General features: G+C 37.2%; 1 protein-coding gene across 7 annotated transcripts in view; it reads left to right on the plus strand.

The window, feature by feature from the left end:
- ZC3H6 (zinc finger CCCH-type containing 6) overlaps positions 1-13,365 on the plus strand; it is a 68,532-nt gene extending 55,167 nt beyond the window's left edge. For all 7 annotated transcript variants that reach the window (XM_078056303.1, XM_036103829.2, XM_078056304.1 and 4 more), the window contains 3 exons: positions 390-886; positions 1,403-1,636; positions 5,201-13,365. In XM_078056303.1, the coding sequence (XP_077912429.1) occupies positions 390-886; positions 1,403-1,636; positions 5,201-6,666 (2,197 nt within the window). In that variant the 3' untranslated portion in view covers positions 6,667-13,365. The remainder of the gene's footprint in view (positions 1-389; positions 887-1,402; positions 1,637-5,200) is intronic.
- Positions 13,366-14,064: the final 699 nt, after the last annotated feature.

Consider the following 14,064-nt stretch of genomic DNA (forward strand, 5'->3'; position numbering starts at 1 on the left):
AAAATGAAGGCAAGATGCTTATACTGGTGTTTTCATTTAGAGATAATGTAGAATAAACTGCTTCTTAAAAACACATTCTGGGGGCGCCTGGGTGGCTCTGTCAGTTAAGCGGCTGCCTTCGGCTCGGGTCATGATCCTGGGGTCTTGGGATCGAGCCCCACGTCTGGCTCCCTGCTCGGCGGAGAGCCTGCTTTTCCCTTTCCCTCTGCCTGCCATTCTGCCTACTTGTGTTCTCTCTCTCTCTGTCAAATAAATAAAATCTTTAAAAAAAAAAACAAAAACACATTCTGATATAGAAAAACACACTTAACCAATACATATTTAAAAATATAACATTCTTGTTTGCGTCTTTTCTTTGAGCTAAGAAATATTATTCTTTCTGTCTACAGGCCACCAGCATTTTATAACAGTACCTCACCACCAGGACCACAGTTTCAGGAAAGCAGCCCACATCCTCAACATATCTATAGTTCTGGATCAAGTCCAGGTCCTGGACCTAATATGTCTCAGGGACACAGTAGTCCTGTGATGCACCCGGGCTCCCCCGGACATCATCCATGCGCAGCAGTGCCACTCAGCCCACCTTTGCCACCTGCTCCACCTGGAATTTTAGGTCCTCACAGTCAAGCTGGGGTACTTGTTCAACCAGATGCACCTTTGACACCACCGAGTATGAGTGGTGCTTACCATTGCTCGGGCTTTCCAGAACACATGATGAAAGTACCTAGAGAGAATCACTGTTCTCCAGGTTCCTCATACCTGCAAAGTACTGGTGAAATGCAGCTCAACACCAGTTATGAGTCCCTACAAAACCCAGCTGAATTTTATGATAATTACTATTCGCAGCATGCTGTACATAATTTTCAGCCACCCAATAACTCTGGTGGTAAGTTTACCTTTTCAAGTAACTCATTTTTAATTTAAAATCTTTGGAGTTCTCCATTTTTCATTAAAAACATGATAAGAATGTATGTTTTTAATAAAGCTAAGTAAAATGTAATGAAATTGAAGCCATAAAATATATTTTAAATTTAACCAAACATTTGCTACACCAGAACTTTAGATAGCTTTAAAAAAATATTTACAATCGGGCGCCTGCCTTGCTCAGTCGGTTAACCGTCCGAGTCTTGGTTTCAGTTCAGGTCATGATCTCCTGGTCGTGAGACGAGCCCCGTGTCCAGCTCCACGCTCAGCATGGAGTCTGCTTGCCCCTGCCTCTCCCCTCCATGCTCTCTCTCTCTCAAATAAATAAAATCTTTAAAAAAATATTTACAATTACATAATTTGGTAATCAAATGTAGTTATTATTAAAGCTTCAATTTCTTATAATTTCTTATAATTCAATTTCTAGTGGAGTTCTGTGCTAAATCAGAGTCTGTGTCTTTCTGTGTTGTGTGTATAGATGGGATGTGGCATGTTGACTTTGCCCAGCATCAGCCAACCATGGTTCAAGACTCCCCTAACCGTGCGAGTGGATCTGACGGCAGCAGCAACACGACAGGCCACGGCCCCCTGCCTGCACCAGGCCTCCTCCCTGCAGTGCAGAGAGCTCTTTTTGTCAGACTTACTCAGAAGTACCAAGAAGAAGATGAACCAAGCAGCACCCAACCTCAAAGGGCACCAAGCAAGGAAGAAGGTGTGTCAGGTGTTATGATAGCATCTTACTTTGGATTACTCAGTTCCTGAAATGCTCTTGAATAGGTTAAAATTTGAAAAATGAGTTCCTCTGAACTATCTATTCTATTTCCAGTTTACCTTGTAGCTTGTGTCTGCTTGGAATTGATTGTGGTTTCCAGTGCCAATAATGCTTTAGTAATTAATTGCAAAGAGTTTGACCTGAAGCAGTGAGATCTGAAGCTATAGTGTGAGGCCTGGGCTGAAGCCCTTTTTATGGAAGAAAGAAATAGAATAGGAACCAGACATCTTCCAGTTCAGGAATTTTGACTTCTAGCCCAAGTTTAAAATGATTCAGTTATTAGAGAAGTTTTTATGGGCATAGGCTGTATACTTAAGATTCTACTATATTATGAAGGAATATTATTTTTAATATAAAAGATTATGTGGAAACCTCAAGTTTACCTTAGTGTTTTTGATATCAATAAGTATACAGCAATTAGTTAATTCAGTTAAGGAGAGAAAGCTTAATGCATCCAGTTCTTCTTATGAATTACAAAATTGATATGTTTGCCCACTTTCTTTTTTGCATATATATATATTTTTTTTATTAAGTAAATTACATGGCCAACGTGGGGCTTGAACCCACGACCCCGAGACCAAGAGTCTCAGGCTCCACCAACTAAGCCAGCCAGGTGCCCGTTTGCCCACTCTTAAGCATAAAATTTATAAATATGTAAAACTAGATAACATGAGGTAGCTCCAAGCTATTATATAAACATCTGTAGCATTAACTCTTCATTTATTTAACATCACAGGGAAATGAGGGATTCCTAATAAGTTAATTCCTGTACAATTTATGTTTGCTCCTTAAAGTGCTAAAACTTAACTTCAAGAAAAAACAATTTTAATGATAATCTTTCTATAAAGTCTTAGAAAAGTTTACATTTTCATAAACAAGAAAATTACAGTTTTTCTGGATTTAAATTTTGTAGTATAATATAATTGGTGATGTTTTATGAAGGTTTTTTCTCCGTATCCAGAAAAAATCTTGAACAGCTAGGTTTTTTTTTTAATTTAAATTCAATTAATTAACATATAGTGTATTATTAGTTTAAGAAGTAGAGTTTGGTGATTCATCAGTAGTATATAACACCCAGTGCTCATTATATCACGTGCCCTCCTTAATGCCCGTTACCCAGTTACCCTATCCCCCACTCCCCTCCCCTCAGGCAGCCCTCAGTCTGTTTCCTTTGATTAAGAGTCTCTTATGGTTTGTCTCCCTCTCTGATTTCATCTTGTTTTATTTTTCCCTCCCTTCCCCTATGCTCTCCTGTTTTGTTTCTTAAATTCCACATATGAGTGAGATTATATGATAATTGTCTTTCTCTGACTTATTTTGCTTAGCATAATACCCTGTAGTTCATCCATGTCATTGCAAATGGTAAGATTTCATTCTTTTTGATGGCTGAATGATATTCCATGGTGTGTGTGTGTGTGTGTGTGTGTGTGTGTGTGTACACACCATATCTTCTTTATCTATTCATCTGTCAATGGACATCTGGGCTCTTTCCATAGTTTGGCTATTGTGGACATTGCTGCTATAAACACTGGGGTGCAGGTGCCTGTTTGGATCACTACATTTGTATCTTTGGGGTAAATACCTAGTAGTGAACAGCTAGGTTTTTTGTGTGTTTATGTTCATTTTTATAAATTTTAATGCCCTTATAACTTTAATCTGTCCTTTGATAAAAAGCTGATAACTGTCATTTCTTATCTAATATCTCCTTTCCATTGGCCTATCTCCTGCTTTCCTTCTGTTCTGTATTCATTCTCATTCCAAAAAGGATTTAAGATTGCTTATGAAATGTATTGATATGAAAGTCAAAATAAAATAGCATCTTCCTTTTGTGGGTCAGATTTGGATCATCTTACCTATTTGGAACAAATAACAAATTCTGTGAGGAGTGAAATCACTATGCAGAAATATTTAAAATAATGGCAACAGGGGCACCTGGGTGGCTCAGTCGTTAAGCGTCTGCCTTCGGCTCAGGTCATGATCCCAGGGTCCTGGGATCGAGCCCCGCATCGGGCTCCCTGCTCAGCGGGAAGCCTGCTTCTCCCTCTCCCACTCCCCCTGCTTGTGTTCCCTCTCTCGCTGTGTCTCTCTCTGTCAAATAAATAAATAAAATCTTTAAAAAAAATAAAAAAATAAAATAAATAAAATAAAATAATGGCAACAGGTAAAAGTGAATCACTAGTTCAGCTTTGGTCTTCCTGAGGTCAAAGAGAGGAAGAAAAGAGATCTAGTGTCTAGAAGTAGTTTTTTCTGACACTGAAATATGAGTGAAACTTTTTTCCATTGGGTTGGGGTGCCTGGCTGGCTGAGTCAGTGGAACATGAGACTCTTGATGCTTGGGGTTGTGAGTTCGAGTCCCACATTAGATGGAGAAATTACTTAAAAATAAAGTCTTTAAAAACAAAACAAAACTTTTTTCCATTGTGATATATGGTCTATACGATTTTAAACCCCAATTCCACCCTAAATACCAACGCCTGTTTTGTAACTCTGTTCAAACTAAATGTGTAACACTAAAGTTCCGTGGAGTAGAAACATGTTAGTGAGCAGTGAGAGGAGTTAAATGAGAATATGTCCAATATTCTATTAATCCAAAATATTCTAGGATATATACATCTATATGTATGGGAGTGTGTGTGTGTGTGTGTGTGTGTGTGTGTGTGTGTGTGTGTTTGTGTTACCAATTCAGAGTCAACGTATGTATGTTTTAATGGAAAGGAAGGAGACTCCCTCCTGTAGCATCAGTTTATAATCCCTGCTGTACTACTAGAGAGAACACCTCTGACAGTTAAGCTTCTTAACAGGCTGTCTAACATACTAGGGTTAAATATAAACCTTCAGGAGTAAGGCCCAAAGTGTTCCCATAAAGTTAAAGTATATAAATTTCAGGATGTTAGTTTTGTTATTTTTACTTTTAAATGTTTAAATAGCTAATATATTCACATATGTCAAACATCTAAAAATATAATAAGCTACAAATGAAAAATCTCTTCCTCATCCCTCATTTGCTTGGTTCCCATTGCTTCCTTAACCAGTACTATTAGTGTTTTGTTTTCTTTCCAGATTCTTAAAAAATATTTCATCCTTGTCATCTTGATAAATCCAGAGCTACAAAACTTAAGTATTACTTGAATTAAAGAGATCCAAAACATTTTAGCATTCTTTTCCAAGAGTATTTTCTCTTCTTCCCCAACTCTGTCATACCACACACACTCTGAGTTCCCTTTCGGCCAGTTCGAGTGAAAGGTCCTGACTTCTCCCTGACTGGAAGGACGTTACACATATTATAATATCACATCTCTTTCTTTATAGAGTATGATGACTAAATTGATCATTGTCATTCCACATCTAATTTTATTCCAGTATTGAAACTCTGGTATTTCTCTGATGCATTTTCTTGAAGTTAGACTACACTTATTCCAGAAGTGCTGTGTGTTTTTTAATTATTTTAATTAAGGTCAAATATGAATGATTCATTCTTTATAATAACTTTCTGTCTGCATTTAGATGATACCGTTAACTGGTATTCAAGTAGTGAAGAGGAAGAAGGAAGCAGTGTGAAGTCAATACTGAAAACATTACAGAAACAAACAGAAACTTTAAGGAATCAGCAACAACCTTCCACAGAGCTCAGCACTCCTACTGACCCAAGACTCGCTAAAGAGAAAAGCAAAGGAAACCAAGTTGTTGACCCTAGACTTAGGACTATCCCAAGGCAAGACATGAGAAAATCTGAATCTACCCCACTGGATCTTAGACTTGCATGGGATCCCAGGAAACTGAGAGGGAATGGAAGCGGTCATGTAGGATCTTCTGTTGGTGGAACAAAGTTTGATTCACATCATGCAAATGCTAGCTCTGTCAAACACAAAAGAGGAGATGATGATGATGAAGATACAGAAAGAGAATTGAGAGAAAAAGCTTTCTTAATACCTTTGGATTCTTCCCCTGGCATAATGCTCCAAGATCCAAGGTCTCAGCTGAGGCAGTTCAGTCACATTAAAATGGATATTATCCTAACCAAACCCAACTTTGCAAAACACATCGTGTGGGCTCCAGAAGACTTACTTCCAGTCCCTTTACCTAAACCTGACCCAGTATCTTCAATCAATTTACCTCTGCCCCCTCTTATAGCTGACCAGAGGCTCAATAGGTTATGGAATACAAAAAGCGATCTTCATCAGAACACAGTGCCCACTGATTCGAAATCAGCAGCCAAAGCCAAAGTGAACACCACAAACAGAGAAGGCTACCTAGAACAATTTGGAGACTTACATAGTTCAGGAAGTAAATTAGGAGATCCTAGGCTGCAAAAAAATTTTGATCCTAGGCTTCATAGACTGCACAGTACAGAGTCTCATCCAGCTGTTGTGAAGGACTCACATACATTAAAGGCCACCCCTCACTTAGCCAGATCTAACCCTGCTTCGTCACAGCCCTCAGGGGCAGCGACTAGCAGTTCTGGGCCAGGGCCTTTGCCTCCATATGCCCCTAAACTCTCCTCTTCAGCTGGCCTTCCCCTGGGAACTCCAAGTTCAGTTCTTAGTGGCATTAGTTTGTATGACCCTAGGGAGCATGCTTCATCATCTGCATCAGAGCTAGCAACAGAAAATGCAGAGAACCAGAAAAAAAGTGGTGGTTTAAAAAGTAGTGACAAAAATGAGCCTTCTCCTGGAGAAGCAGTCCTGCCACAGAAAACCAGTGCAAACGTGGAAGTCGCTGTGGATGGGCCGGCTGATCCCCAGGCAGATACTCTCAGGAGTCCTGGTATGGTTCAGGTCCCAGCAGTGCACAGTCTTCCTATTCAGGCATTAACAGGCTTAATTAGACCCCAGTACAGTGATCCAAGGCAGTCCAGGCAGCCAGGACAGATGAGCCCCACCCCAGAAAGTGATCCCAGTAGAGAACCAGATGACAAATCTCTGAAAGAGGTTTTTAAAACTTTTGATCCAACTGCTTCACCATTTTGTTAGCTATTCTTTTCACTCTGTGACTATTGCAGTCCTCTGCTGTTTTGTAACTGGTTTACCTCTATAGTTTATTTATTTTTAAATTATAAATACTTTTCAGCTGCTAGTATCAGAACCACATGAAGTTATATCCTCTAAAGCCTGTGGTATTTTATATAATATTTTTATAACTTTAAGAGACTGTAGTAATTGACATAGAAACCTATATATCATGTTAAGCTTCAGTAAAAGTACTTTTATCGTTAATAAACCATCATGAACTTGACACTCTGCCCAAATATATGCCAGTCGTCTTTCATAATCAATGTTTAGATAAATGATTACCACTTTTATATGGTTGTTAGTTTCAAGCAATATGATGTACATTACTTTTGAGCAACAGTATTTTGACTAGGATCTTCTCTATTTGTCAACACAGAACTGATTAATATGTAATGCTAACTGCTAACTAAAATGTAAAATGAAGTAAAGAAAACATTTTTAAAATCACAATGAACGGAGCGGTTCGTGTTTAAGGGCATCACTTTTATTAGTATTGGCAATATTATTTGTGTAAATGAATCATTTGAATGTCATATCTTTTAAAAGTATTTTATTGTATACTGTATCATAGAAGTTGGAGATACATAGATTGTTTTTGCTAAAGTGAAAAATTCCCCAAGTTCTCTAACATTACTTTTTAAATTTAATTTTTCATATTAAATAGTTATGAGTTCTTGCTGTGCTGTGTGATGTTTATGTGTTTCAATGTTTTTTGTCTTTAGCAGCATAATTTATATTACTTTTTCAAATGATGTAGCTGCAATAATTGTATTCATCATGACTTTGGTAATTTTTAACAAAATTTTAAAAGATCCAGTGACAGTCTGTAGTGATTATTGCATTGATAATGTTTTAAATGTCCAGGTTCTATATTTTAAAATTATTATAAAATAAATAAAATTAGCAAGAAAACACAGAGATGGTATAATCAACTGTATATGGCTACCAATAAAGAATCTCTTTCAGATCTCTCCTGACTGGCATTCTGTAACAGAAGAGACTGCCTGGTATTTTAAGTATTTAATGTCCTCATAGTTTGGAAATCTAAACTGATTTAGAAATTGTATTTTTATGAAAAATAATTTGTATTCATTCTTGTGTCTTTTGTGCAGTATATAAATAATGGCAGCCCTATTTGTTTTATACATATATTATTTATAATGGAAACTAAGTATTACACTGATATTCATATCTTGAACTGGACATGTGTGACCATGTTTGCTGGTAATAGCTCCAATAAGTAACTTGAGATGGAGCATTTCACTATAAAAGGTAATGAAAGTGAAGGAAATTGGTCCTTGGATGAAAATAGCTATGCTTGAGAAGTGATTTAAAAAATACACGGCAAAATATTTCTGTGGGAACCTAACACTCAGCTAGTATATAATTTAATATTAATGCTTATTTTTCTATTCACTTCATTTTTCTTTTGCTTTGATTCCATGCTTAAATGGGGTTGCAGCTAAGTGAACAGAAACTCTGCTTACCTAAGAAGTTCACTGTGTTCTAAGTGGAAGGACAGTTGTTCAAGGGGATGTGAATTTTTACTATTTATACTTTGGTTCCATTGTTGCCTAAAATGGCTCTGGATAACATTTTTGGGTTAAAAAGTGCACTTTAAAGCCGCCATAGAAAGTATTTTCTGATTTACTGTCCACATGAACTTTTATTGTTAATTGAAGTCAATAAATGGTTAAAACTGACAGAAAAAAGTATGTGTGTGCGTATACACACATACACTTATATACATACATATATATAATACTACTTTATCAGGAAAAAATCAGTAAAATTGCTGCATTTTAGTAATTAAATTGAAATTTTTAGCAAATCTTCAATTCCCTCTTATAATTTAGCAAATCTTTAATTCCCTCTTATAATTACATTAAGTAATGATGTTCATATTTTAAATATCATACAAAAAAGATAATTTGGCTTGTTAAAGATCCAAATAGAATCCAAATTCTTTTTTTTTTTTTTAAAGATTTTATTTATTTATTTGACAGAGACAGCGAGAGAGGGAACACAGCAGAGGGAGTGTGAGAGGGAGAAGCAGGCTTCCCACGGAGCAGGGAGCCCGATGTGGGGCTCGATCCCAGGACCTGGGATCATGACCTGAGCCGAAGGCAGACACTTAACAACTGAGCCACCCAGTCGACCCTAGAATCCAAATTCTTAACAGAAGATCCTTTTTGGAAGGAAGAGAAATGTTGAAGGTTTAATTAAAAAGTAAGGTTTAAAAATGATTAATGCAAATTATAATGTCCATTTGCTCCATATTCTTGAGTCCCTATCATATCAGCAAAGGTCCTAGAGTCTATTTTATAAGTGTGGGCATAGTCTCAAATTTAACAATATATGTTATATGAAAATGTTTAATGATTTTAATTTGTGGTCTTTTTTTTTTTTTTAATTTGTGGTCTTTTTTAATCGAGATAACTTTAGCTTAGGGGATAGTCTATTGTATCCTGGCAATTTAGATTATTTTAATCTTCTTTTTTCCTTTTTCTCACCAAAATTTAGTAAGTAGCCATTTTCCCTGATGAATAAGGTCCTCTTTAAGATGAATCAGTATTTGTTAGAATCCGTGTAAGTTGATTTACACTAGCACACTGGAAAATACTTTATGTCCCTATTCTTATAAGCCAAACATTTACAGATAACAGAAATAACTTGTGTCCTAAAAGAGTCTGGATGAGACTCATTGATTGAGGTGTAACTTAACTATTCATACTGGTTTGTGACAGAAGGTTTATACCTATTTACTGTGATGTCGAGTAGAATGGGATATATCAGGGTGTTGAATTGGAATACCCAGGTGACCATAATTTAGTTTGGGCAACTCCTTTCCCACATTTTAATGTTTAGTTTTTGCTCCAAAGTCCTGTCTCTGGATCTTTCCCAATTAGGACCTCATTCTGAACCTGAAAGTAAACCAAATATTGGAGTGATTTCAAATTCTGCTTCAGCAATTACATCTGCTTCTGTGGGGACCCTCTGTGTTACCCAGCTGCATGTGCCAAACCCCAGAATTAGGTTGCAAGTGAAATAGCCTAATTATAGGATGATGTTTGCTTAGGTTTCTGTTGTCTTTTAATTTGCCTTAAGGACTAGTTTTCCTTGCTTGTCCTACTTATTTTAAGAGTGGAAGAACTGTTGATTAGTAAAGAAATCCTGTATAAGCGTGCATATAAGCCACTTCGCTGAATTAATTAGAAGAGAAGAAGGAAAGGAGAACTTGGGAGGGCTGGGGGCTTAAAGACAATAAATTCATATTCTTGTTCTGAATTGTTTTTTTCTCAACGTCCAGTTCCTTATCTGTGAAATGGGTATAATTTTGACTGCTCACAGATTTGATGTAAGGAGTAAATGAATTATTAAAGTATTTTTAAATGTGAAATTGGTTTATAATTTTACGGACATAATCATTACACATTACACTTCCACTAGGATGCATTAAGCTGTACAAATTCCAAAATAACATGATTTGTGTGGTTCACCGATTTTGTTTTTTCAGATGATATATATTGAAGACACAATAGAATTGCGTGAGAAGTTGTTTTAGAGAATATTAACCCATCAAGTTAGCAATTCCCTTTAACATTTTGTGTGTTGTTAGTAAGACATAGGACTTTCATAATTTAGAGCTGTATGGACTTGTAGCGTCTGTTTAAGATCTGACCGCTCTGCCCATTTTATGTAAGTTGGATATTGATGGAGGGTTAAAAATGCCATGACAATCCATATTGCGTGGTGTATTTGCTTCAATTATAGCGTGTGTGGTGTGTGCAAAGTGGCCAATTCATTATAAAAGCCATTGGCTCTTAGAAACATTAGAGATGTTTACTCCCACTCTTTAGTATATATTTCTGCTAGCACATGACATGGAGGTCTTTCTGAGTGACCACTTGCTTGATAAAGATACCATTTTCCTTTGGTTAATGGCAACTTAAAGTTTGGAGGTTCCTAGGGACCTAGATGTGAGGTCTTGTCGAAATCTTTCCAATTGCCCAACACAAAGTCAAGGTAGAGATGTTCTCCCTGAGTTTACCCTTCTGGGCTTGAGGGTTATACCTCGGAGAGGTGGTCTGTGCTAAAGGCACAGACTTGGAGGTGTGGTCTGCAGTCAAGTGGTCCACTGATAGGGCCCCTGCAAACTTCAGGAACTGGGCTTTTGTGAATATCTAAAATAAAGAGCTGTAATTACCTTTTCAGAAATGGGTTGGCAGCACTTGATCATATTTATGGTCAAAAAGTGGGATATATAAGTCATTAGTAAACAGTTAAATAAGGCTTAGTTTAGGAAATGTAAGTTTTAACAAAATGTAACCAAACAGGGCTTGAGTGTTTAAAGCTGTCTTCCTCACGTATGTGTTACGATTTAGCATTTATGTAATGCCTTTCCTCCAAGGAGTTTAATGTGATTTACAGAAGCAGTTTCGGTAGCTACCAATCACCAAGTTGCTAGGGTTTTGTTTTTGAGTATGTTATTTATCAGTATCTGCCAGTTGTAACAGAGCCCAAATTAACCTGCTTTTCTTGGAAAGGATGCAGACCTAAGAAAGGACTTTAGGTCAACGTCAGCATAATATTTAGAATTTCTAATTTTTAAATAAAAAGCACATTTTAAATGTTTTTTTATGCTTTTGGAGGCAGGATGGTATGTGCCTCCTTGCTTTGCTGTTTCCCCACAGCAACAAGCCTGGTTCTAGGCACAGGGTGGGTGCTTTGTTAATTGCTTGTTAACTGCTTCCCGACATCCATCCAAGTTTAGATTTTGATGTGGCGGAGCCATTCTATGATTGTATCCAAGAGTACAATTCAGAAAGTATACCTCTTTTAGTAGACACAAGGCACCTACCTTCTCTCTCTCTCTCTCTCTCTCTCTTTTTTTTTTTTTTTTGCCTCCCCTGCTCCTCTCCCTACCAAACAATGTGAAGGTAGGGTAATGGCAGCATTTAACTTAAGAGTTAAATGTTTCTACAATAATTCATAACTCTTAAGAATCCTCCAGGTTTACAAGATAACTTTACTCCTTCATGGTGGAAGTTTGATCAATAATTCATTCCTGTAGATCTATGAAGGTTTCTTTCTGTAGCCAGAAAGAACTGCATAATCAGAGCCATATTTTTATTTTAAAATATATTTCTCTAATGTCTCTCTTCCTGTTCTCAAAATATCAACCACAATTACGAAGGTGTGCCTAACCTAGTGAATTTCCAGTAACGTTTAAATTTTTTCATCCCAGCACCTTGAATGGTAATTTACCCTTTAAAGTCATGACTTGGACTCTACATTGGGTCTTGTGTGTTCCTTAATACCCTTCATTAGCCTTTGGAATAGAACAGTCACATGTTACAGTGGGCAAAATCATTGTGGGCATAGATAAAGTCTATTTCTTCAAGATTGTGAATTCTTAAGACTATTACAGTCTTGTTTATCCTTGAATCTCTTGTTTTTAAAACTTTGAATTTGTCAGAAAAAGTTAATATATAGCTAACCATAGCATTTTAGAAAAATATTAGCTCTGTGAATTACCAGGCCCCATACTTCCTGGCTCATTATTGATTTTAATACCTCTGTGAGGGTATTAAAGTTAAGAGGAGCAGTAGAATTTGCATTAGCCAATATTATTTTGTCAGAGGTGTGATATATAGTTTATTGTAAGAGAATTAAATATATAGAGACCCAAATAAAAAAAAAAAAATCTAGCCATGTTGTTTCCAAACCTCCATTATGAGCAATATTTTAGTGTTAGTTGTCAGTGATAGACTATACATTTTATATGCTTTTTTAAATAGAGAAAGTGAAAAATTATAAACTAATCATTATTACAAGAGGTTTTTGTCCACCTCTGTTTTACAGACGTTTGCCCTCCAGTTGTTTGAGAGGAAGTCAAATAAGAGAGGAGAATATCTTTTTCAAGAGGTGGAATGAGATTTCCTTATAAAAGTGACAATCAAGAAGTAGTCATTTGTATACTTACTTGCCAAAGTGTTAAAAAGAATTTTCCTGACCCTAAATCCCCTGCTCTCCCCCCCCACCCTGCCCCAGGATTCAGAAAGGGCTCAGCATAGATCCAGGTTTCCAGGGCCCAGGTCATTTTGGTTTTAGCCCCGGGTTTCTATGCCTGCGCATGGCAAAGGCATTGATAGCGCTTGCGTCCTAGGATGCAGTGTGTGTCGGGGGGTGGGGAGGGGGCAGTGAGGGGGACGTTCTGTGTCCAGACTTACGATCATTCATTTTCTATCAGACCCACAAGCACCATCTGTGGGCTAAAATGTAGGTTAAACCTATTCAGAATGAAGTGGGATTTTAAAACAAAGCAACAATTTTTGGTGTTGTTATTTCAATCCCCCAAGTTATATCTCAAATGTTGGGGAAATGCTGCCTTGACTGTTTCACTTTGCAAGGTTTTAGTAGATACCAATTTAGTAAATTAACTGAACTGTTAATCTACTGCCTGTTCAGAAGATACCAGCAGGATATATTTTGCTAAACTGATAAGGACTAACAAATCATTGGGTAAAATCAGGAATATTATTTCTTCTCATTTACTAATAACTTTCCAACTTACGTTCTGTTGTTGCGAGTTTCTGTAATTTTTTTCTGTGACACCTTTCTATCGTCTGACTTTAAATAAAAACGTTTCTGATAATATCTGTCTGGCGCTGTGTTGCTTTTCTTTAACAGATCTTTATCATTTAAAGACATAATACAGGGGTGCCTGAGTGGCTCAGTTGGTTGAGCATTCGATTCTTGATTTTGGCTCAGGTCATGATCTCAGGATCCTGAGATCAAGCCCCATGTCGGCTCTACTCATCCAGGAGTCTTCTTGAGATTCTCCCCCACCTGCCCCTGCTCATGCATGCTCTCTTGTGCACGCTCTCTCACTCTCTCTAAAATAAATAAATCTAGGGGCACCTGGGTGGCTCAGTTGGTTAAGCATCTGCCTTCGGCTCAGGTCATGATCCCAGGGTCCTGGGATAGAGTCCTGCATCAAGCTCCCTGCTTAGTGGGGAGTCTGCTTCTCCCTCTCCCACTCCCTCTGCCCCTCCTCACCCCCCACTTGTGCTGTTTTTCTCTCAAATAAATAAAATCTTTAAAATAAAATAAAATAAATCTTTTAAAAATAATAAAAAAATAAAGACAGAATACAGGGGAGCATGACTCGTATAAGAACTTACAACTGGACCCCATCACAGGCCTTCCTGAAAGCAAGGGAGGGCAGTCCTTCAATGTACCTTTAGTACATAGAGATTATGCTTCACTGAGCCACACAGATTAATAGCATCTAAAGTCCTAGTTCCCGATACTGTCTTCATTCTGGATATGTAAGCATCTCTTACGTTAATTTTC

The sequence above is a fragment of the Halichoerus grypus genome, chromosome 10 (assembly GCF_964656455.1).
Source record: "Halichoerus grypus chromosome 10, mHalGry1.hap1.1, whole genome shotgun sequence".
NCBI classification, from domain to species: domain Eukaryota; kingdom Metazoa; phylum Chordata; class Mammalia; order Carnivora; family Phocidae; genus Halichoerus; species Halichoerus grypus.